This window comes from Calliopsis andreniformis, chromosome 9 (assembly GCF_051401765.1).
Source record: "Calliopsis andreniformis isolate RMS-2024a chromosome 9, iyCalAndr_principal, whole genome shotgun sequence".
Classification (NCBI taxonomy): domain Eukaryota; kingdom Metazoa; phylum Arthropoda; class Insecta; order Hymenoptera; family Andrenidae; genus Calliopsis; species Calliopsis andreniformis.
In genome coordinates this window covers 9,038,506-9,062,913 of record NC_135070.1, presented here as the reverse complement: position 1 = coordinate 9,062,913, position 24,408 = coordinate 9,038,506, and the positions used below count along the sequence as shown (strand labels likewise).

The following is a 24,408-nucleotide window of genomic DNA, read 5'->3' as shown; positions in this document are numbered from 1 at the left end:
GAAACTAATCTAGAAGGAAAAGATAAGCAACCATTCATCTCCAGAGAATTATTAGCAAAGAATTATCACAATCGACCACTGTGATGTCCAGACGCAACGTGCACCCGCGCACATCGAGATTAATCTCGATCATTAGCAGGATCGATGCATCGAAAGCAGACAGGCGACACGGCGCCGCTCATATGAGTAAAAATAGCTGTGCTTCAGCGAGTCACCATTGATCACGAGTTTCGTCGCGCCTTCAGAAGACACACCTCCATGTTCCCTACTTATCTCCTTCATTATGAATCCTTAACATGGCAAGAGAAAGAAAAAAACACGCATCGAGTGTTTTGACCGATAACAAAATATCGAACACTGCCTCGTACCCATTAATGGCACCGATTTCGAAATAACTAAAGGAAACGATCGTATCAGAAAGTCCACAAAGGAGCGTTCGTGATCACCTAAATAGTGATCATTATCGGTCAATCCTCAACGAAATATTAAAAACCCCTCTATCTACTGTGTGCCTTGGGTCATCAGCGAGAAAGGAAACGGAAGTGATACACACCGCAAATTCCGCGCAGAACCGCGCATCCTTGGAGCAATCCTCGATCGAATCAAAGAATCTGCGCGCCAAACTTGGAACAGCCTTCGAAGGAAACTTCACGCAATCGCGCGGGGAAAACAAACACAGCGAGTTCAAATCCGATGACGCAATCGTTCGCGAGGAAATTGGTCACTTTTTATCTAACCGAGCCGCGGTTTCACGCGTTATCGCGTTCACTCGTAATCCGGTCGAAAGAGTCAACTTTCCCGATTCGGTGTGATGTCAGCGGCTGCTCGTCGACGGATTCGCCAAGAGGATTTACCTCTCTCCAGCTCGTAAATTTCACAAGCTTCGACTATCGATTCGATGATCGTTGACGCCTAACAGAACGTCGAAATAATTCAGCCTAGACCTGGACACAGCGTGTGCCACTAGCTAGCTGAATGGTCAACGAATCTCTCGCCCAGCGCTCCTGCTTTTATTCTGACACACTCGACAATCGAGCCTCTCTCGCCAGGTACCTTGGTAGTTCCTCGAAATTCGTGAGAATGTGCTCTGACTGCTTACCTGGTCGGTGCTGGTGGCAATCCTCGCTGGAAATGTCGATAGGCTCGGTAATCCGTGTTCTCGGGACCAGGTCGCGCGAAATCCGGTGTCGCAAGTGGGAAAGATGCACGGGGAATATCGCCTTTCGAAATGTTCAGGTTTGTTTGGCACGGTACAACAGGTTGACGCGCGCCAGAGGCGATGCGAGGCGTGCGTGTTTCGTGCGTGTGTGCGTCTGTGCGCGGCTTCGACCAAGAAAAATCCACGCGATCGTGCGTCGCGGCCGGTGCCGAGCCGACTGACTGACTGACTGACTGACTCCGCCAGTCAGCACGTACAGTCACCGCACTTGCATCAACACACACCGGCTGGCATCCACTTCCCCCGCAGCCTCTCGGTTCCAGCTCCATTCCAGTCGCTCGTGCATCTTGCCGAGCCTGGCTGCCTCCTCGCGTCTTACAGCCTGCACTCCAGCTGCGTGCGTTCTTCGCCGAGCCACGCTCCTCACGTGCCGCCAACCTTTACGCTTTGCCTCGTGGTATATGTACTGGAATTCGAAGGGGATTCCGAAAACAAGGGCTCCACCTTTCGTCGCTGCCTTAGGGAACCTGAGTTCTGTGTTGCGAGTTCGAGCATTCTTAAATAGAAGGAATTTGGAGGCGGCACAGTGGCGAAGGAAACACTTTGGAAATTCTGAATCTGTGTAAGCGGGAACTGTTGATAAGCGAAATTCGGTGTTAATGTATTATTTTTTTTTTGCTAGAATAGTGGTCTGGTTTAAAAATTGTATGTTAATATGGAGGAGGTGCTGAACATTGTAGAGGACGTTGGAGAATATTACAGGAGATATAGTACGTTATTTAATATCAATCTTTATGAGATTGTTCAGAGATCCAGGGGTCTAGTTTAAGGTACTGGTTCAGAAAAGAATAAAATCGTACATTATATAGGTTTTTTAGCAGTAGAAGATGAAGCTAAGTAATACGCTAAGGAAAATATGAACGAAAGCTGGAGTAACAAATCCTCAGAGAATTATGAATGATGTATTTTATATTTCATCTATGTAGGGTGATAAAGAATCAATTAAAGCTAACTACGTCAATGTAGTTTATGGAAGACCCTTGAAATCATAAATCTGAACTAAAAAAACGTAATAGTTTAATCTGTTCATGTTATAGCTGCAATAAAGTTCGAAATGAATCATAAAACATGATGAAATAATACTTACAGATTAATCATCGAGGTCGTATTGAGTGATTAAACGATTGATTAAAATTAATTATGTTAAATCGTTTGGACAAAAGAATCGATAATTACAAAAATAAATGTATTTCGATAAAGAGAACAAATAGGTCACCCATTACGATATATCCCATACGATTAGAAGATATGTGGGAGACTGAATACCAAAGATTCCTCGAATTGCTGCAACCATACGATAAAGCATTTACACCTGAATCGATTAGCATCTTTCATTAAAATTAATGGAAAATCGATACTAATCCTCCTACGATCGCGCGTGCATACCCCACGCATAACAACGCTAATTAACCAAGGTATCTGCATCTGACCGAGATTTTGATTTTAGAAGCAAGCAAATGTTGCGCGCTCCTCGACTCTCCATATTCGCTGTTTAATATTTTACCAACGAATACTAAATTAGAATCATCCAGGCAAAGAAGTTTTGACATGAACCACGTTACTGGTTACGTTCTCTAGTAGTGGCACTATGAAACTGTCCAGCGTTCGTACGATAAGTGTAGCAGTATATCCTTGAATACAATCAAATCGTGTCAATTAAGTACAAATTCTTATTGTATAGACTGCAATATCTTATGTGCAGTATTATAGATATGCTGACTTAATAAACAAGACATCTTTATTTTCATAATTCAACAGAATTAAAACATGTACCCCATGCTGGAAAATGGTACCTGATTTACCTTACGAAAATTACTTTACCAATGCAGCCGATAAATTATCTAAAGTTCTAGAGTACCATCGCAGATGGGTACGTCTAGTTAACAAATATAAATGTAAATTTCACACGAGTATCACATCCAACTGTGCCAGAGACGAATATACAGGCAGTGACTATGAATGATTTTAAGACTCCCCATCACCGTGTTTTCGAGGGGTCATGAATCTATGCTTCGAGAACAAACACCATTTGATCCATTCCAGAATAAAAGAATGAAACACTTCGCACCGTAGCAATCGAATATAGCTTGACACTAAAAGAAGATTGCCTGTTTTATCAGTCCATCTTTTACCTTTGTGTGTTGAAAAACTACGTTATCCGCTCTGATGAAAAAGTAAGCTACAGACGAGTATACAGGATAGACTGGACATTCAATGGACTTCCGTGTCTCACGTTCTGAAATACCGACCGCTCGAGAAACCACTGCGATTTTTGAGCGGTGGATGCAGGAAACGTATTCTTTTCACGCTGATAGTGCAGGCAAACGAGAAAATATTCCTACCATACCACCCAATATACATATAAGGTGTCCCATTATACTATGCTGCTCATGGAGGCTCATGGGGAGACAGACGAAATTGAGGGCCCATCGATCTTCATTCGCAAAAATCTTGAAGTCTGAAATCTAAACTGGTAAGCCAAAGACATCTGATCAACGGTCAAGCTCTTAGTGGACAGAGTGGTTGAGAGTAACCCAAGGTAGTCCATGATAATCCAGGAAGTTCTTCCAGAGGATCGCCAGGACGATTCACACCCGCTGGAAACTCCGAAGCGACTGACCAGAAGATTGTTATCCCTCGGACAGTAGATTGTTTTACATTCATACACAGAGCCAGCGGTCTCAGGGTCACTTTTGACCCAGCGTTTGTCGTCCGAGGGTTAATAACAATCGTAAGCAGTGATTGATGCAAGTTATTAACATTTATAATTGCTAGTTAAAGAAATAATAAGAAGTTTTCAAGAGTTGCGAGATTAATCGAACGATAAATAATATACGAAAAGTTAATAATTTCCACATTTGTTAACTAAGAAGACACAAATGCACACTGTGTGTGATTGTTATTAACAACATGTGTGCCAGAAATTGTTGATCGGGTGAATATTTTATGAAAAATATCAATTTTTCGCCAAATATTGTTTGTTAGATCGGTCTTGAAATTCTAATCAACCGAAGAACTTCTCTGATTGGTTTCTCATCTTTCTCGAGACAGTATAAATACCCCTGCAGGAGCACAAGTGTCTCACTTGTTGCCGGTCCTCCGGCGGGTGAGGACCTCCCTGGGGACCTGGGGGGACTCCTGGGCCCTGGACCTCGGACCACCCTGGACCCTTGGACACCTCTGACCAGTGGTCAGCTGGCCGATGACCAGTGGTCATCTTGGACAACCGGTGAGTTTTAGCTCAAATTTTGAATTTATTTTTACTTTTGCGCCTCTTTTCCGGTTTCTCCTTTTTTAATGCACCCCACCCCCTGCCGGGTGAAGTGTTGTGCTTTATCTATATATTATTGTTAAATTTTGAATACAATGGAATCTAGTTACTATTTCTACTTCATATACTTGTCTTTCAATCATCTCTTTGGCTTACTAGTCATGAGATTGAATTTTTAAATTTTTGTAAAGGGAGATCGATGGAACTTTGATTCTCTCTATCTCTCTGTGAGTCTCCCACACAGCAGGTATTAGATTAATTGTATTAAATCTTGTATTAGATCTAAGAGTAGTTAGGTGGGAGTGTGTATTAACTTCTTCGTTCTCTAGAACGTGTATGATTCCTTTATTGTTCTTGAGAAAGCTCCCTTAATTGGAGGTATAGATTGTTCTGTCAATCCTTTCTCATTTCTGCGATTTTTATATGGGTCTCCAGCACAGCAACCTCCTCGTGGTGAGACCTGGGCGGCTTTGTCCGTGCTAATGGCTGTGTACCTTGTATTAGATATAAGAGTAGTTAGGTAGGAGTGCGAATTAATGTCTGCGTTCTCTAGAGCATCAATGATTCCTTTCTTGTTCTTGAGGTAGCACCCTCAATCATTTATGTATTTCTCTTGATCTCTAGTTCATCTCTTGCTTTTGCAATCATTGATATACTTTTGTTATTCCTCCTTTTCTTCTCTGCTGCATTACTCTTTATTCTCTTCCTGATTTCATCACTGATTATAATTATCATTCCTATTTCATTCACATGAAGAACATTCGTCGAATGAAGACATCATATCCCCCGAGGGATTTCAGTACCATTTCTAATTTTTAACATTTCAGGGTTTAGGTGAACATCGAGATGAATTTAATCAAATGCCAGCGTCGTTCAATTCTGTTTTATGTCTAAATATGTTCCTTCTTGATTGAGGGTACGGATTGTGCTGTCGATCCTTCCTCATTTCTATGATCTTCATATGGGTCTCCAGCACAGCAACCTCCTCGTGGTGAGACCCGGGTCGGTTCTGTCCGGGCCAATGGCTGTGCCAACGTTGGGGTATTCTTGGGGAGGCTCCCCCAATCATTGATATATTCCTCTTGAAACTCGTCCTTCGCTGGTTCTCTCTGTACTCTTAACTTGAAGATTGAAGAACGAAGACATCTCATCCGCCGAGGGATTCATCACGTCTAGTTTATAAGTCTCTACCACTAAGAAACTCTATATGATCCTACTTTTAAGGTGTCATTGTAAAATCTTTGTAATATTGCCCAGTAGTCACTTCTTAGCTTTCTTTGCTCGGTCACTACCTCCTCACCTTCTGTGAGGAGGTCATCAGCTTCTCTTAGTAGAAGCAAATGTCCAACTGTGGAATCGGCGGTCGACGGAGCTTGCTCTTCTTCCCTTGGGGGTTTGTACTAGCGAGAGACGATGTGGACACCGAATGGTGTGTGGTATGACACACTTGCAGGTGGAAACCCCACAGTTCAATCAGGCAACTGATTGGTCTGTGAGGTGCCAGTCGCCTTCTCCTAGTACCCGCCTTCAAGGTGGAAGGACTCGCACCACCGATTGTCTATTTCATGGTTGCCTTACGCGGTAGATTCTAAATATTCCCAATCTCTACTCGATGATTACTTGGCACCTCTCTACTTTAAGGTCCAAGCTAAAGATATGGATGGAACTTGATTTCCATCCATGTCTTTGGCTTGTTAGTTTAAGATTTTTGTAAAGGGAGATCGATGGAACTTTGATTTCATCTATCTCCCTGTGGGTCTCCTGCACAGCAACCTCCTCGTGGTGAGACCTGGGGCGGCTCTGTCCGTGCTAATGGCTGTGCATCATATATTAGATATAAGGCTAATTAGGTAGAGGTGGTACCTCCCATGTTTTTGCGATCACTGATATGCTTCTACTATTTCTCCCTTCTCTCTTTGCTGTATGTCTCTCTATTCTCTTGTAAATTTCATCACTGATTATAATTATCGTTCCTATTTCATTTACACGAAGATCACTCATCGAACGAAAACGTCGTACCCCCGAAGGACTCCATTCGTATTTCTAATTTGTAACATTTCAGGGTTTAGCTGAACATCGAAGAAGAATTCAATCAAATGCCAACGTCGTTCCATCTGTTTTCTGTCTAAATATGTTTGGTCTTAATTCGGAGTACGGACTGTTCTGTCAATCCTTTCTCATTTCTGTGATTACCATATGGGTCTCCAGCACAGCAACCTCCTCGTGGTGAGACCCGGGCCGGTTCTGTCCGGGCCAATGGCTGTGCCATCGTTGGGGTATTCTTGGGGAGGCTCCCCCAATTATTGATATAGTACTCTTCATGCTAGTTCTCTCTTCACTTTTTACTTGAAAACTGAAGAGCGAAGACGTCGCATCCGCCGAGGGATTCGCCGCTACTAGTATATAAGTCACAATCACTTAGAATATTTTTAAGACCCTACTTCTAAGTTTCCATTGTAAAGTCATTGTAACACTGCCAAGTTGTCACTTCTTAGCTCTCTTTGCTCGGTTACTTCCTCCTCACCTTCTGTGAGGAGGTCATCTGCTTCTCTTAGTAGAAGCAAATGTCCAACTGTGGAATCGGCGGTCGACGGAGCTTGCTCTTCTTCCCTTGGGGGTTTGTACTAGCGAGAGACGATGTGGACACCGAATGGTGTGTGGTATGACACACTTGCAGGTGGAAACCCCACAGTTCAATCAGGCAACTGATTGGCCTGTGAGGTGCCAGTCGCCTTCTCCTAGTACCCGCCTTCAAGGTGGAAGGACTCGCACCACCGATTGTCTATTTCATGGTTGCCTTACGCGGTAGACTCTAAATTTTCTCAATCTCCACTCTATGATTACTTGGCACTTTTCTACTTTAAGATCCAAGGCAAAGGTGTGGATAGAACTTGTCTTCCATCCATGTCTTTGCCTCTCTAGCTTAAAATCACTGTACAATTGTCGAGTTGTCATTTCTTAACTTCTTTTCTTGAAATTTGTTCCTCATCTTTGGTGAGGAAGTCACCGCTGCTTCTCTTGGTAGAAGCATGTGACCAACCGTGGAATCGTCGGTCGATGGAGCGTGTTCTCCTCTTGGGGGTCTGTACTAGGAGTGACGCGACGGACACAGTAGGGTGTGTGGAAAGACACACTCGACTGTGGAAACTACACGTTTCCGCCTTTTGCACATTCTCTTTACCAGCCTGTCGGAATTAGGTCTACTTCGGTAGCTCCTATGTGGCAGCAGGGAGCAATGGTCAATTGACTGAATCGTGTAGTGCCGTGCGCCTCTCCGACCTACCGGCCTTCAAGGTGGTAGTGCTCGCACTATCGCTCGTCTATTTCATGGTTGCATTAGTTGTAGAGTCTAATTTAATCAAACCATTCCCAATGGTAACTCGACAATTTCCTATTTTAAGGTCCAAGCTAAAGGCATGCATGGAACTTGGCTTCCATTCATGTCTTTCGCTTGTTAGTTTAAGATTTTTGTAAAGGGAGATCGATGTAACTTTGATTCCATCTATCTCCCTGTGGGTCTCCAGCACAGCAACCTCCTCGTGGTGAGACCTGGGGCGGCTCTGTCCGTGCTAATGGCTGTGTATCTTGTATTAGATGTAAAGGTAGTTCGGTAGGAATGTGTATTAATTTCTTCGTTCTCTAGAACATCTATGGTTTCTTCCTTGTTCCTGAGGAGGCTCCCTTAATTGGAGGTACAGATTGTTCTGTCAATCCTTTTTCATTTTTATGATCTTCATATGGGTCTCCAGCACAGCAACCTCCTCGTGGTGAGACCCGGGCCGGTTCTGTCCGGTGCCAATGGCTGTGCCATCGTTGGGGTATTTTTGGGGAGGCTCCCCCAATCATTCGTATTAACTTGAAGATTGAAGATTGAAGATTGAAGAACGAAGACGTCGCATCCGCCGAGGGATTCACCGCATCTAGTATATAAGTCGCAATCTCTTAGAATATTTTTAAGAACCTACTTCTAAGTTCCTATTGTAAAGTTATTGTAACACTGCCAAGTTGTCATTTCTTAACTCTCTTTGCTCGGTCACTTCCTCCTCACCTTCTGTGAGGAGGTCATCTGCTTCTCTTAGTAGAAGCAAATGTCCAACTGTGGAATCGGCGGTCGATGGAGCTTGCTCTTCTTCCCTTGGGGGTTTGTACTAGCGAGAGACGATGTGGACACCGAATGGTGTGTGGTATGACACACTTGCAGGTGGAAACCCCACAGTTCAATCAGGCAACTGATTGGTCTGTGAGGTGCCAGTCGCCTTCTCCTAGTACCCGCCTTCAAGGTGGAAGGACTCGCACCACCGATTGTCTATTTCATGGTTGCCTTACGCGGTAGATTCTAAATATTCCCAATCTCTACTCAATGATTACTTGGCACATCTCTAGTATGAGAACCAAACTGAAGGTGTAGATGGAACTTGACTTCCATTTATACCTTTGGCTTGTTAGTTTAAGATTTTTGTAAAGGGAGATCGATGGAACTTTGATTTCATCTATCTCCCTGTGGGTCTCCTGCACAGCAACCTCCTCGTGGTGAGACCTGGGGCGGCTCTGTCCGTGCTAATGGCTGTGCATCTTGTATTAGATATAAGGGTAGCTAGGTAGGGGTGGTTCCTCTTATTTTCTGCGTTCATTGACATGCTTCTATTATTCGTCCCTTGTCTCTTTGCTGCATGTCTCTCTATTCTCTTGTAAATTTTATCACTGGTTATAATTATCATTCCTATTTCATTTACACGAAGATCACTCATCGAACGAAGACATCGTATCCCCCGAGGGACTTCATTTGCATTTCTAATTTTTAACATTTCAGGGTTTAGATGAACATCGAAGAAGAATTTAATCAAATGCCACCGTCCTTCCGTTCTGTTTTCTGTCTAAATATGTTCTGTCTTAATTCGGAGTACGGATTGTTCTGTCAATCCTTTCTCATTTCTGCGATTACCATATGGGTCTCCAGCACAGCAACCTTCTCGTGGTGAGACCCGGGCCGGTTTTGTCCGGGCTAATGGCTGTGCCAACGTTGGGGTATTCTTGGGGAGGCTCCCCCAATCATTGACATATTCCTCTTGAAACTCTTCCTTCGCTGGTTCTCTCTTTACTCTTAACTTGAAGATTGAAGAACGAAGACGTCTCATCCGCCGAGGGATTCATCACGTCTAGTTTATAAGTCTCTACCACTAAGCAACTTTATATGATCCTACTTTTAAGGTGTCATTGTAAAATCTTTGTAATATTGCCCAGTAGTCACTTCTTAGCTTTCTTTGCTCGGTCACTACCTCCTCACCTTCTGTGAGGAGGTCATCTGCTTCTCTTAGCAGAAGCCAATGTCCAACTGTGGAATCGGCGGTCGACGGAGCTTGCTCTTCTTCCCTTGGGGGTTTGTACTAGCGAGAGACGATGCGGACACCGAATGGTGTGTGGTATGACACACTTGCAGGTGGAAACCCCACAGTTCAATCAGGCAACTGATTGGGCTGTGAGGTGCCAGTCGCCTTCTCCTAGTACCCGTCTTCAAGGTGGAAGAACTCGCACCACCGATTGTCTATTTCATGGTTGCCTTACGCGGTAGATTCTAAATATTCCCAATCTCTACTCAATGATTACTTGGCAGTTCTCTACTTTGAGGTCCAAGGGAAAGGCGTGGATTGAACTTGGCTTCCATCCATGCCTTTGCCTCTCTAGTTTAGATTCACTGTACAATTGTCGAGTTGTCATTTCTTAACTTCCTTTTTTGATACTTGTTCCTCATCTTTGGTGAGGAAGTCACCGCTGCTTCTCTTGGTAGAAGCATGTGACCAACCGTGGAATCGTCGGTCGGTGGAGCGTGTTCTCCTCTTGGGAGTCTGTACTAGGAGTGACGCCACGGACACAGTAGGGTGTGTGGAAAGACACACTCGACTGTGGAAACTACACGATTCCGCCTTTTGCACATTCTCTTTACCAGCCTGTCGGAATTAGGTCTACTTCGGTAGCTCCTATGTGGCAGCAGGGAGCAATGGTCAATTGACTGAATCGTGTAGTGCCGTACGCCTCTCCGACCTACCGGCCTTCAAGGTGGTAGAGCTCGCACCATCGCTCGTCTATTTCACGGTTGCATTAGCTGTAGAGTCTAATTTAATCAAATCCTTCCTAATGATAACTCGACAATTTCCTACTTTAAGATCTAAGCTAAAGGCATGCATGGAACTTGGCTTCCATTCATGTCTTTGGCTTATTAGTTTAAGATTTTTGTAAAGGGAGATCGATGGAACTCTGATTCCATCTATCTCCCTGTGGGTCTCCAGCACAGCAACCTCCTCGTGGTGAGACCTGGGGCGGCTCTGTCCGTGCTAATGGCTGTGTATTTTGTACTAGATCTAAAGATAGGCTTAGTGTTGTAACTTGTTTCTTTTGTTGGTGGTCTATCATTTTTCTTGTTAGTTTTTGGAGAAGCTCCCACAATTATTGGTGTATTTCTCTTGATACTCTTGTGTTTCTTCCATGGTTTTCTCTTTACTCGTTAGCTGGAGATCGCTGATCGCACCCGCATCTGAATTGCATCCGCCGAGGGATATTAGTGCTTCCTTCTTAGAAGATTTTTTTGATATGTTTTTAAAGGGAGATCTGTGAAATATTGATTTCGTCTATCTCTCTGTGTACCTACTCTCGTAGTAACTTCCTTGTGGTAAAACCACCGATCAGAAATAGTCGGTGGTTCTATAAATACGTTCCTTCACCACATTGGATAATGTAGTTGCGTTGCAAATATGATTGATAAAACAGGCACGACTGTCGATATCGCAGTTGGCTGTGGGTAGAGACCTACCCTTACACGGGGGTCTCTGAAACCCCCGAAATTCATGACCCTCGAAAACAGGAAGTTGGGTAAGACTTGGAGCCATCTATAGTCACTTAGACTATAGCCTTCTTAAAAGGCTACTGTGTTATTCGATCTTACCAACAGAGTGGAAAACCTAGTGTTGCATTCGTAGAACTCGAAATTTAAATTTGAATATAAGAATTTGAATGTAAGAAGTTTTTGTAGTAGAAGTCGCTCTCTATACAAGATCTATGGACTGAGATTATGAGTTCCAGATTTACCATTCTTTTAATAAATACAAATATAAAAGACAAAACATGACTACAAACGTTTTCTGCGTGTGTAGCAATAAATTCATCGAATTAACTTTCGCGCAATCTCTCAAATTGAAATTAGTAATGAAATAGTAATAATACTTACGCTAGGTTTCTTTTCACGTTTCAAATAAACACTTAAATGGAAGAAAAACTGAACAAGAAAATAGGCAAGTGATATGTAAAAGAATTAGAATTTGAAATGTATGGACATTGAGAAGGGAGAGAACAGCTTATGAAAAGAACACAATGTCTTAACATAAATATTTAATACATAGTATCTTTGACTAAATCTAATAATTGAATTATTGTGTCCTAAGCAATCGAGAGGATAAACGATTTCCAGGGTCAAAGGCAATGCATAAAAATCGTGTATGTTGTATGTGATTTAAGGTACTTCGTAATTACTCCATCAATTTAACGGATGTAATGGAAGAGAATTGATTTAGATTCCATTTATTGCAACTGATTTACCCTAAACACAATATTCTTCATTTTAGGTACACCTGATACCGTACCATTAACCGTTCAAACTCATTTCGATCATTCACTTAGGTATCGATATTTATTCGTGACCGTACATCTTCCACATAACCTGTACATCGAATAGCTGCTTAAATAAGTCCTTCCAAGTCGACCCTATCAATATACACTTAATTACTCTTTTTAATTACTACGCGTATCGTTACAATATCCTCGAGACGTCTAAATACATTATAAATAAGCTTTATAAAATAGCTTCGAGCTATTTTACGGATCGATAAGATCGATTTAGAAGCGGTGAGAAATGTCACGGAAACGACGTCGCGGATCGATGAAAAGTTTCCATCGGTTCCTTCTAGCGTTAGAACCACGCGGTACCTGAAAATATTCATCAGTGTCGCGCCAGGCGATTTTCGACGGACCGATCGACGATCAAACGCCTCCTGCTTCGTTGGTCTTCGCAGTGGATTGCGTTCAATTAGGAAAATCGCCTCGCGCGGCGTCCTTTTCGACGCGATGGATCGAATTTAAACACCTTGCCCGTAACGTTCAACGATCGTCTCGAAGTTAGATCAATTATGGAGTTATCGCGAGAAAAAACGAGAAATAAACGCGGCAATCTATCGACTGTGGGTTAATAAAGTGGGATCGCGATAGTTTTCGTACGAAATTTCTGTTCCTTATGTATTATATGGCAGTATCGGCATGATATATTTTTTAGTTTACTCCGGTTACCCATCGAATTCACCGTCTATGGCTCTCGTGTCCCTGCGACCCAGGTAGAATGCCCCTCGATCGTGCAAATATATCACGATCTCTACGAACATTACTCGATAACCAAAGCTTTCGTATAATCCGAATTCATGCCTAACGATTCTTACTTCTCTGCATTATAGATACACGATGACGCCACAGCTGCGTTACTCCGTATAAAATAGAAAACTATTATATTATCGTCTACAAAGAGAATCATCTTGCGAGCGTTGATTGATCATGTTGGTCGATTCGGGCGATAATAAATGCGACGATTCGTGTACGTAAAATCCATATTATTATTGCACAGGACATAATGGTGACATAACGTTATATATAAGACATTATAGCCGCCATAACATCGTATATATAAGATTATTTACGAAGTATGGAAATCTTTTTGGGCGTTCACACTTATTTCGTCAGGTAGCTGTCGAGAAGTTAACGTCAATTAATTACCGCGATCTATTGGGCTGGTAAAAGATTAGCGTCCTAAATCCTATGAAACTTGAAAGATGGAGGGACACGACGGAACAGTGTCACCTAAGTGGCGCGACTAAACCTCGAGTGTCTACGTATCACTATATTACTCTCGATAACGATAATATGATGAGGATATCGATTAATTACTAATTCTCCGATATTTGAAAAAGAAACAAAGTATGCCCATCTCTTTTGATAAGGGATGCTCGAGTCGCAGGTGCCCTACGAAAGTCACGCGCAAGAAGTTCGTCGACAAAAGTCGCGCGCACGATCTCGCGTTCTACCTGGGAAGAGGTGAACGAGTCGCTGTTAACATCTAAAAGAACTGAAGCTGTCGCAATAACGATCCGCAGGATCACCGGAATAATATATAACGCAGAGGAAAGCAAAAGAGAAAAAGGATCGAGGAGACAGGTTCGGGAGAAAGGGGAGTCGCTTGGTCCTACGTGAAAATGTCAATAAATTATTATAACGTACTTTGCGATACTGATCGACCGTAGGATAAATACCGCGGACAAAAAATTCTCCAAACAAATAGATATACATCTGTGTACGTGTTATGTATCTTTTTTCTTCTTTTTTTCTTTTTTCGTTACCCCCATTTTCTTTGTCTATCATTTTTATATGGCGTATGTGCATTTTATTCACTGGAGAGACAAAGACTATGTTACGTGTGTGTATATGTGCAGAGTGTCTCTGTACGTGTGTATGTACGTGTGTAGTATGCTTACAAAGGCGCGTACGCACGTGTCCCTCTGAGGAACCAGAAGGAGAGACGGTCCTGCGTACACGCGCGGGAAATTTAAACATCTTCTCTCCCATGGCAAATAGAATCTCTTTCTCTTTCTCTCGACCAGCAGAAGAAGCCTTTCTCCTTAAGAGATACAGTGTTCCATTGTTTGGGGACGAGGGGTGGAAGAAGGGAACAGTTGTCAGGGACACGTTGTGCTTCGCTCGAGAAACACGATCGATCGCTGATGAATGCCTTCCGCCAGATGTCCTAGGGAACGACGACTTCCGGCTCGGCCTCGGCGGAAGATCGAACACGACCGGTTGCAGGAAACGTTTCGCTTACTGTGCTTAAAATGGCACGCTTGAATTAGTCTTTACTCGCTAAGTGCATGGCAATCGATTCAACCAACGTTCGATGAGGATGCTTCCGCTTTGAGGCCTTCATCGAACTTTTCTCGTGTTTCTCTTCTTCTTTTTTTTTTCTATGGAAAATGAAACATTGAACTTTTGATCTGATTTGAAATCATTAAAACATGATGCGGGGATTGTTAGAAAACCAGCAAAGTACTTTCTTCTTTCTTCAGCAACGGCCGAGTTGAGAAGAGAGCTATCCAGAGATTCGGTTAAAAAATACAATGAGAGTAGTATGAGAGTAAACGTTAGAAATGCACACTTATATAGATGTATGAACTTTTAAGAGCCTAATTATTAGGATAGATAAGAAATTTAGCTCGCGAGAGTATCTAGAAATAAATAATTTACGAAGATAAAAGTGTATCTGGATACAGGAACATCATGATTACATGTTTGTGCCATCTGACGTTCAACAGAGAAAGATAAGACAATTACGGAATCTAACGCCATCGAGTATCGATATGTAAGGTCAAGTGATCGATTCCGCTACAATACTTGCTACTTAAAATAGAAAAAATTGAATTTTCTGCGAATCTTTAAACACACTCTTAACTAATCAATGTTAGTTACTTCGCTCATCCTCTTTTGGCGTACTTTTGATTTCCTTCAGAATTTTCATCAACCGCGTTTCGACATCGTTTGCTTATACCGAAGTGCAAACGCTGCAAAAAATTCATTAAACCCAACGAATTATCGATACAATTATTCTACATAGTACATCAGAGCTACCGACGACTTTTAAAAAATTAAGAATACTTTAAGTTACCACTTCACCTATCGATTTTCCCACTGTAGTCAACGACTAAGAGAAATTCTATTCCCTAAACTTTAAAACGTTACATTTATCATCTCGAATACGTTGCATACCTGGAATTATTAATCGCAATAATGTATAAAACTGTCTAAAGAAATAGAGACAAGGGACGCGCAGTCCCCCGAATATCGACAACCCTTAAAAAATTAGAAGCCTTCAGAGTATCGAAGCGACGACATCTTGTTTTCCTTTTAAACCTTATTTCCATAAGAAAGAATCATAGAACGTTCCAAAGTTCCATAGAACTGGACTCTAGAATGGGGAAAGGCGCCAATGGGTCAAGAGTCCTCTGGTCAAAATGTTAAAAATCGCCCCAGTGAAACGGACGTGGGGGGGCGATCGTTAATTCGGGAGAGGAGGGGAAAAAGAAAGAGACAAGAAAAAGGGAAGAACCACGGAGAAAACAGGAAAAAGAGAAGAGGAAACGGTTGATAAACGAGGTTGCGCGAAGAGAAATCACGGTGGCTCAACGATCCTTCTTCCTTCCCTCCTTCCACCAGCTAGAGGGGGATGTGGGGGGGCAGAATGATTAACGATATACCAGCAGCGTTTATCGCCCACGAATTTTCGCGCTCTCCTCGCGAGCAGTCCTGTACAAGGGGCGCGTATACATACGCCTAAATACATATACGCTCTGAGTACACGCTGTGTAAATGCATCTTGGAATTGGCGCGACCTTGCCGACGGGGACTCGATGGGGGTCAGCTCCTGTCGCTTATCACCTTCGATCAACAGAGTATATATACGGCGACTATTGGGTTGCACGCGTAGAAAAACGAGCCCGCGTGAAAACACACGAATAGAACGTGGAGGAAGGGAAAGAGAGGGATCGATGCTCGACTCTCGAAAGTGGACCGAGACCCTTCATCCAGAATCCTAATCGCGATGAAGCGCGAGTAGGAGAACAGAGTAGTCTGGAGGCTGGGCAGGCTCCACCCTAGAGAGTGATCGATTATCGAGAGAAGCATCCAGAAGCTTCTACGAAGAAACGATGACTGAACGTAGGAACGAGGGTAATCCGGAGATGAATGACAGGGAGCGTTGCATGATCGAAGGAGAAGAGAAGGAGATTAAACCGGCACGCATCCCCCCACGAAGGAATCTCCCTGTGGTCAGAGTCGACGAGATGAGTCGCGAGACCCTCCTGGGAGATTCCGTTGGTGTGTCGCGCGTTGTCGGCTGCGCCTTAATTCGGTCGAAGAACATCGTCTTTCTCGGCGTGGTATCGTGGGACGAAAAGTCGACGGTGTCAAAGCCAGCTTTAGGCTTCGCCGCCTCAAGCGTAGAACTCCCGATTGTGATGTGGCGCTCCTGGCTTAGGGAACGCCTGCGCCGCTGGCGATCTTCTCGGCTCGTCGAGGGCGTACGAGCCCTCGTCCTTCTTGCGCATCCTGTACACGATGAACATCACCACCAGGATCGCGCAGAGCAAGCCGACCACCGCACCGCCGATCACCGCTGGAACAGTCAAAGTTTCTTGATTAGAGACGCAGTGAAACTTGTTGATGCAGATGAATAGTCAGAGATTCTTTTAAACAAAAAATTTGATACCGAAATGTATGGGAGGACAGGTATAGGGTTCCAATCAATAGTGTTTGAAGGATAACAATCTGCTGTCTGATAATACGCATAATATTATAATTAGTAGACTGGATATTTATACAAATTTCTATTTTCGAACACAAATTTAGAGAAATGGAACCTAATTAAAGACTTCTTTCACGCTTGAAATATTATACAATGTATTTATCTTTCAATAATTTCTAGTTTCTATGCACTTTTGCACACTGAAATTTCCTACAAATGCATAAAGATTTGTGGTCTAGTTATTAGATTTTCAAGTTTCGAGTAATGATCTTGTAGCAAAAAAAGAGAAAACTGTGTGTGTAGATGTCTAATGCATTGAGCTGTTTTTCAAAATATTTTATTTTATATTTTTATTGAAAATGCTACTGATATGTGGCAAAAAATCAATGTTTTCCTAATATGTTTACTATTCTTTTTCTCACTGCTGACCAACTGTTATGCTACAACTATCTATGGACAACAAGAGTACAGTCCAAAACCTGAATCGTCTAGACGGCTTTCCAAGCACAGAGGATTCATTATTCAGCCAGTTAATTATGTAGTGCATTTATTATGCGTGGTTTGGATCGGTTAACTTAACCCAGAATTTCGCAAGAGTTACTGAGCCCTTGTGAATAAATCCTGCTCTCCCGGAATGTTGATTGCACTTACACACGTTCCGCCTATACCTCAATTTCAGCACTAAGGGATAGCGTTTAATAAATAATGCGATCCCTAGCGGAATTTGGGTCTCTATTTATTCTGGAATCTGGGTACATAGAGGAACCTTTATTCAACGAATTCCAGAATATAACTGATTACGTAATGGTACAGTGAAACATGAAGGTAATCATTCATTTTTGCGAGGATATTATCAATAACTGTATACCTCTATATCCATAATTTCAGACTATTTAATTTATTAGAAGGCAGATTTCTGGAATAAAATTTCAACGATATTCCATTGAAAAATTCATATAATTCATTTATTATTAAGTATCCTGTGCTTCCTTAAAAAATAGTTTAATTTCAATTCGTTTTAAGAGGAATTGATGAAACAAGATTGGTTGCAGTAATTAAGATACTTACCTGCCAGAACACCTGGCTGAGCAAAGAAGGAGCTGGCACGGTCCTCGTGTTTCGGATTCATGATGTAGACTTCGTGTATATCGTCCGTGTTGTCCGAGTTGTCGTCCTCAACACCTGAGGGCTCGATTACATCGGCCTCGTTGTCGGGTTGGTTTACAGTCTCGACGATCGTCTGCAACGGGAATACGGCTTAATCAGCTTAATCCGTTTAATTCGGTCGCTAAAGAGGGGTATATGTGTCCCCAAACAAATCTAATAACCAGCCTTAAAGCACCCGCGCGTTTCGGTGAACCTGAGAGGCTTCCCTTTCGCGTAGGGGTCAACGTTCAATGCAGTATGTACGATTCAAGAAACTTAGAGTTTAACACTGCTAAATTTGAACACTGCTAGGATTGCTTACAGAATGCAAACAGCATAATTTTACATATTCGTATAACGATCAATCAGATGGAGATAATGTGACGAAGAAAATTCAAGAACGATATTTTTATAAAATATATGTATTGAAGAAATCTTACCTGTTCTTTAGTTCTAGCGTTTGTTTCATCGTATGGTGCTTTGGGTTCTGTCGGCCTTTGGGGTACTGTTTCTATCCTATTGTTATTGCTGAAGTCTATAACAAACACAAAACGGAATATAATAAATGAGGAAATGACTACTCATACAATTCTTCAGGAAAATTAATATAGACATTAATTATACAGAAGATTATACACATCACATTTACACATTTGCACTTTATATTATTCTGGAAAAAGTAGACCTGAAGTGAAGACTTGATCCACTATTGTGGGCATCGTCTACAGTTTTATTCAGATACAAATTTTATTCAGATAGTCAACATTTTAGTACCCACTTCATTTTGGCTAGACTGTAGCACGAAAATTGGTCTGGACGATAGGACAACATACGATACAATTCCAGTTTGTCGATATCCAACACAAAAAAAGTTTCCAACTTGCATAGAAATTCTGTAACATGGACCGTTGGTACACCGCACAATGCGTTCCATGAACGACGCTTTTGTTAAAAATTTGGAGCAAAACGCGGAGGGGAAATTCCACGCTATCAATTTTCTGGTGTGCTCGCTTTTCGAGTGCTAGTAGAGTCTATGCGAATAAAGGGTTTTTTTTTGTTTGATTTCTGATTTCATACACACAATATGAACGTCCTATATCGGTTTTTTGTTCGAGCCTTCGAAACGAACAAACATAAGATCAGAATTCTTTTCAATAGACAATCTTTACACTGCACACCAATTTCATTCAAACTTTGCAGGTCGTTCAATCTAAAAATTTTTGCCTTGATTCGACAACGCTCGAAACATCGAATTTCAAATCTGATATTTTTTGAGAGAACAAATATGTACTCTTTTCATCCGAAGTTCGACGTTATTAATTTCAGTGGAATAGTTTTCTTCTCTTAATGGAAGCAAAAGTGTTTTACCGTGGTCGTCGTCGCCGTCCTCGTCGTCTGGGCCAAGGCCACTGCCGGATGCTTCAAGATCGTCGCGACCCTCGCTACCACCACGACCAGAGCCCTCCAAGGGGACTTGATCGTCGAGGTAGAGGTCGTCTGGGAAGGAGTTGTACGTTGAACTTCCTCCCGCTGTCCTCTCCTTCTCTTTCTGATCCTTCTGAAACAAGGAAATTTCATATTTCTTTATTTCTGTTCGAGTGAACTTCCAATAAAAATAAGTGAACCAAAAATACGAAAAAACCGAAGTATGTAACGATAAGGTGACAATTTAATCACAATGTAAGCGTAACAATCGAAGATAGATGACCGCGGAACGCGTCAAGGGAACTCGAAGGAATGGCATTCGACTTCCGGTCAGCCAACGTTGCTGGAATGCCAGAGTGGCACGCAATAAAGCCTGGAATAACAAACGACATGAGTTGCCGTGATTGTCGTACGTTCAACCAGTAACGTCTCTTAAATTTGTTATACAAGGTGACACCGAAATGGGTGGTCCATTTTGATGGCGTGTTCTACTTTTCCTAAGGATGTAACTGAGTGTCAATATGTGGATGTGATTATATATAAAGATATAAATACTTTTATTTATAAAGTTAATATTTTAATTTATATAATATAAATAGGAATGTTATTAGATATGGAAATCATTTTTAGTAGTTTTAGTCATCCCTCAAATATACCACCATACATGTAATTCTTGTTGAAAGTAACCTCGATTTAAACATACTTTGTTAAACAGGGTGTTTGATGACAAGTGTCTGAAACTTTAAAGAGTGATTCTACATGGTAAAATAAGATGAGAATGAAGAATGACAAAATTGTATTTAGAGCTTCGTTTTAAAGATATTAGTTGTTGCAAAAACGTCTGAAGTTCGCATGAAATGTGTCTGACTTGGGACTTATTCTACTGACATCACTGCGTCTGACCTAACTAGTGCACATCAGCAGTAGAGTAAGTCCCAAGTCAGACATATTTCACGCGCGTTTTAGATATTTTCGCGACGATTAATAACTCTGAAACAAAGCTTCAAATGCAATTTCACCCTGTTTTGACATGTAAAATTACCCCTTAAAGTTTTCGACATCTGTTACTGAATACCCTGTATAGTATAATCTGAGTAGAATGAACAAGCTATTTCAAACTTTTGGCCTGTAGTACATGTCTAAATAACTTTTTTTCATCCTCAGAAAATTAGAATACATTACCAAATTGGGATTGCCTACTACAGTGTCACTCTGTAAACGAATGCTAATAAAGGGACGCTAACAACTGTTTTTACAGCGAACAGGGGACGGTGTCAAAATGGCAGAAGGGATGTTCGATGCTTCGTCGAAGTTTGCGAGTACATGCAAGCCTCGAAAGTTGTACATGAACGACCCAGGAACAGTGAACGAGAGGGGAGACGTAGTTTGATGTGGGATGCACCCCTGTTTGTACACAAGCTGCACAATCGAACACGAACGTGCGGCAAAATTCTCGATTCCGAAATTCGAACGTTAATTGGGGGAACTAATTACGCTGTCACTGTGCTGCCCTCTATTGGACTCGTATTTATGAAACGAGCGTTCATGATAAACGTTCGATCACATAATAGATTTCAATTTAGCATGAAATTTATTTATTTCTATGTAATTTATAGTACCACAATTTTTCGTGAGACTGATTACATTGGTATCGATGATGCAGGTTTAGCAAACATCGAACATCGTTTTGAGGTTATTTCAACAATTCTTCAATCAATTATGCTTCACATAATGGAATCGCTAGCACTGGGAATAGCATTAAAGAAAGCATCAATTATTCCGCGGCTTTTCTTCGAGTTGATTTCCGAGGGCCTTTGTCGCCGCGAACAATTCCAATTTTCCGTCTGGGACGAACTTTTCACGATGCTCTTTTAATTAAAACGACCCAACTACGAGTTCAGAGCTCGCCATGGTCGGTATAACCGACCATGCCGAGGCGATTGAAAGAAGGCGGAAATAAGGAGAATGAAATACTTCGAAGATGCAATTTAAAAGCAATAACGAAAGTCACGGACTCTGAAAAGGAAAATATTGTAATTATTCCCTCAAAAGGATGAGCAGCGATTCAACTTATTAGATAATTTTATAATCATTTTTGAGAATACTTCATAGAGAAATATAAGTATGTATGTAATATTAATTTTGAATGGATGATGTCAGTATTATAATATTCTTAAGCCTTAACTACTAATATTAAATTTTTAGACACTGATATAGAAATGAGATATAATATGTATCAAAAATTTTAATTAGACAGTATTTTACGATTGCTTACAATACTTAAAGGAAGTAATTTGTGGTGGGACCAAAAGTAAGAAGAAATTTGATATCATCTAGAAATATTTTTCACATTACATTTTAATAGTTAATTTAATATAAACACTGGACTCCATTATACTAGCTAAGGGTTCAAATATCCGCTCACGTGACTTATTAATTTTGTTTTATACTGAAATTTGAAATTTATGACAGTGTATTGAAATCGAAGATTTATAGCCACTTAATATGTAAATTCGCCGCCATGATGGTTATCGGTGATCGACATTTTGAGAATGTTCGCAAACATTTTCTATTTTGATGCATATTAAACCAATTAAAAACGTGTACAAAGAAAACAATGTAAAAATACCTTCTCCCCAATTCAAATTCAATTGCCTTCTTTTCGAATTTAGTCATTCACTCATGACTAAATGATCTGAGTGTATCTACGTATCTTCTCACACGTATATAATCATCGAAAAATCACATCAAAATGCAAGACTCTCTTATTCACATAAAAAAACAACAAAAACCTCCCCAATAACCAAATTATTTTTCAATCAATACAAAGTTGTCTCGTTACAAGCTATCTTCCCACTGTACTTTCTTCTCACCCTTCAACAGACAAATTCAACATCTTACTCCATAAACCGACTTCACCCTCAAATCATCCACATCCCTTAATCATCCAGAAAAGCCAAGAAACCAAAACTGTAACATCCCTGACCGACGCATCGGCACGCACGACACTCATGTGCTCTGGCGACTATTTTCCACTGTACCTAATCCTCACTCGTCAGACGTGAAATTCAACTCTCTCCTTCCTTGAACACCTCTCACAAAGAAATCTCCTCTACCCGTCGATTCCCCAGCCGAATCCAGGGTCCGAAGTCCAAAGCTCGCAAGACGAAACTGTAAGGCTCGCGAACGATGCACCGGGCGCACGCGATCGTGCGTACGGATGCATCGTGGAGCGTGTCCGCAGCTGATCGATAACACGAAATTCGCGCTGTCCCGGGTAGCTCACTCACCGCAACGAAGAACGATGCCTCGGCGAACGAAAGGACACCTGGACCCCAGTGGACCTCGGTAATACACGAATTCGACGCGAAACCCGCGGCAAGGTTCCTCTGTCTCGGCGATCCGTCTTCTTCCCCACGCTTTTTTCCACCGTTCGCGTTCTGGGGAAGAAACGCAAGAATTGCGCGGGCGCGCGATGTTATCGACCTCCTTCGCGCGTTCTACCGCATCGCGAGCGTATTTTTCGTCCACGTCTCGGTGTCAGATAGGAACAACGCGGCTCTGCAACGACTGTCGCGCCGATCGCCCGAGGCTAAGGTCAAGGCTCTCGAGGCCTCGACCCGCCTTTTTTCTAGCCGTGATTCTGGCCGACGGACGGTGGCGTAATTCGACGGTTCTCGATGAACGCGATTCAGGGGCGAGAGAGAGAAGACAGTGGATTGAAGCTCCTCGGGCTACTTACGAAAGATTGGGCGCAGAGACACGTCCTCGATGAGGGAAGGTGGGGAGATTTCGGGAGACAGGGCGCGATACGGTTTTCAGCCAAGTGGCGACTGCACTGATGTAGTACGGGCTCGAGCCTGTAGACGGCACTGCTCCAGGCTCTTTGCTGTGTGTGGCTCCTTCCTTTACTGATAAAACGGGAGGACCAGGCCAGGAGCGTAGCGAAGAATAGAAGTCTGGAGTTTGGAGGCTGAACGTGTTGGGTCACTCGTTTTGGAAATTGGGGAGGACGGGGCAGAGGTGCAAACGTCTTCTGACTTTAGAGATACTAGGGATGTATCTAAAGGTGTGAACACATTACTGTCACGTCAAGTGAAAGCATATTACATATTATAGGAAATTTGTTTCAGATTATAGCGAAACAGATTTAAAACGAGGAGATAATCTTGGATTTGTTATAATATGTGGCGTAATTTCACGTGACGTGACAATAGTGTAATTGCACCCTAAGTAACATGTTGGTGCTTAATGTTTTCAGCTTTAATACTGTCTTATAGTCTTGTGCCTTCTTAAATCCTTATTTTTAAATGAAAAAATTCTTTTAATACATTTTCTTCTTTTTGAAAATGTAAATTCTATAGTCTGGATGTCAATGAAGGTTTTAATTCGAATTTTGTGCAAATGTGACTTAGAAGGGAAATTTTACAGATAAACAGAAAAATTGATTTTCTAATCTAGTCTGTGTAAGGTGTTTGATGAGAGGTGTAAGAAATTTTAAGGGGTGATTTTATATGTTAAAGTAGGACGAAAAAGGAAGAATGACAAAGATTTTATTTCAAGATTATTAATTGTTGAGAAAGCACCTAAAAGTAGCGTGAAATGTGTCTGACTTTGGACCTATTCTACTAACTCCGCTGTGTCTGACCTAGCTACTTAGCTAGAACACGTCGGAGAAGGGGTTTAGCTAGAACACGGTAACGCAGTAGAATAAGTCCCAAGCCAGACACATTTCACGCGAATTTTAGAAGATTTCTCAAGAAATTAATAACTCTAAAATCAAGCCTTGAACTCAATTTTATCATTCTAGAATTTTGTTTTAATTTAGTACATAGAATTGTCTCGTAAAATTTCTGACACCTGTCGTCCACTCATAAATGGAATGGAAAATAAAATGAAATAAATAAAATTTAATAATGACTTCCTCAGTATTTCCAACTTTAGTGTCCTATTATTATTACACTCTTG

At 41.8% G+C, this 24,408-nt stretch overlaps 2 protein-coding genes across 4 annotated transcripts in view; both read right to left on the bottom strand.

The window, feature by feature from the left end:
* LOC143183714 (uncharacterized) overlaps window positions 1-1,229 on the bottom strand; it is a 59,225-nt gene extending 57,996 nt beyond the window's left edge. For both annotated transcript variants that reach the window (XM_076385390.1, XM_076385391.1), the window contains exon 1: window positions 1,100-1,229. The gene's annotated coding sequence lies outside the window, so the exon portion shown is untranslated. The remainder of the gene's footprint in view (window positions 1-1,099) is intronic.
* Window positions 1,230-16,558: 15,329 nt separating this feature from the next.
* Sdc (Syndecan) overlaps window positions 16,559-24,408 on the bottom strand; it is a 148,968-nt gene continuing 141,118 nt past the window's right edge. Inside the window, exons 2-5 of one of the 2 annotated variants that reach the window (XM_076384308.1) lie at window positions 19,384-19,573; window positions 18,456-18,550; window positions 17,938-18,109; window positions 16,559-16,740 (exon numbers count right to left, since the gene is read on the bottom strand). In XM_076384308.1, coding sequence (XP_076240423.1) covers window positions 16,559-16,740; window positions 17,938-18,109; window positions 18,456-18,550; window positions 19,384-19,573 — 639 coding nt within the window. The remainder of the gene's footprint in view (window positions 16,741-17,937; window positions 18,110-18,455; window positions 18,551-19,383; window positions 19,574-24,408) is intronic. The other variant, XM_076384309.1, reaches the window with a different exon arrangement.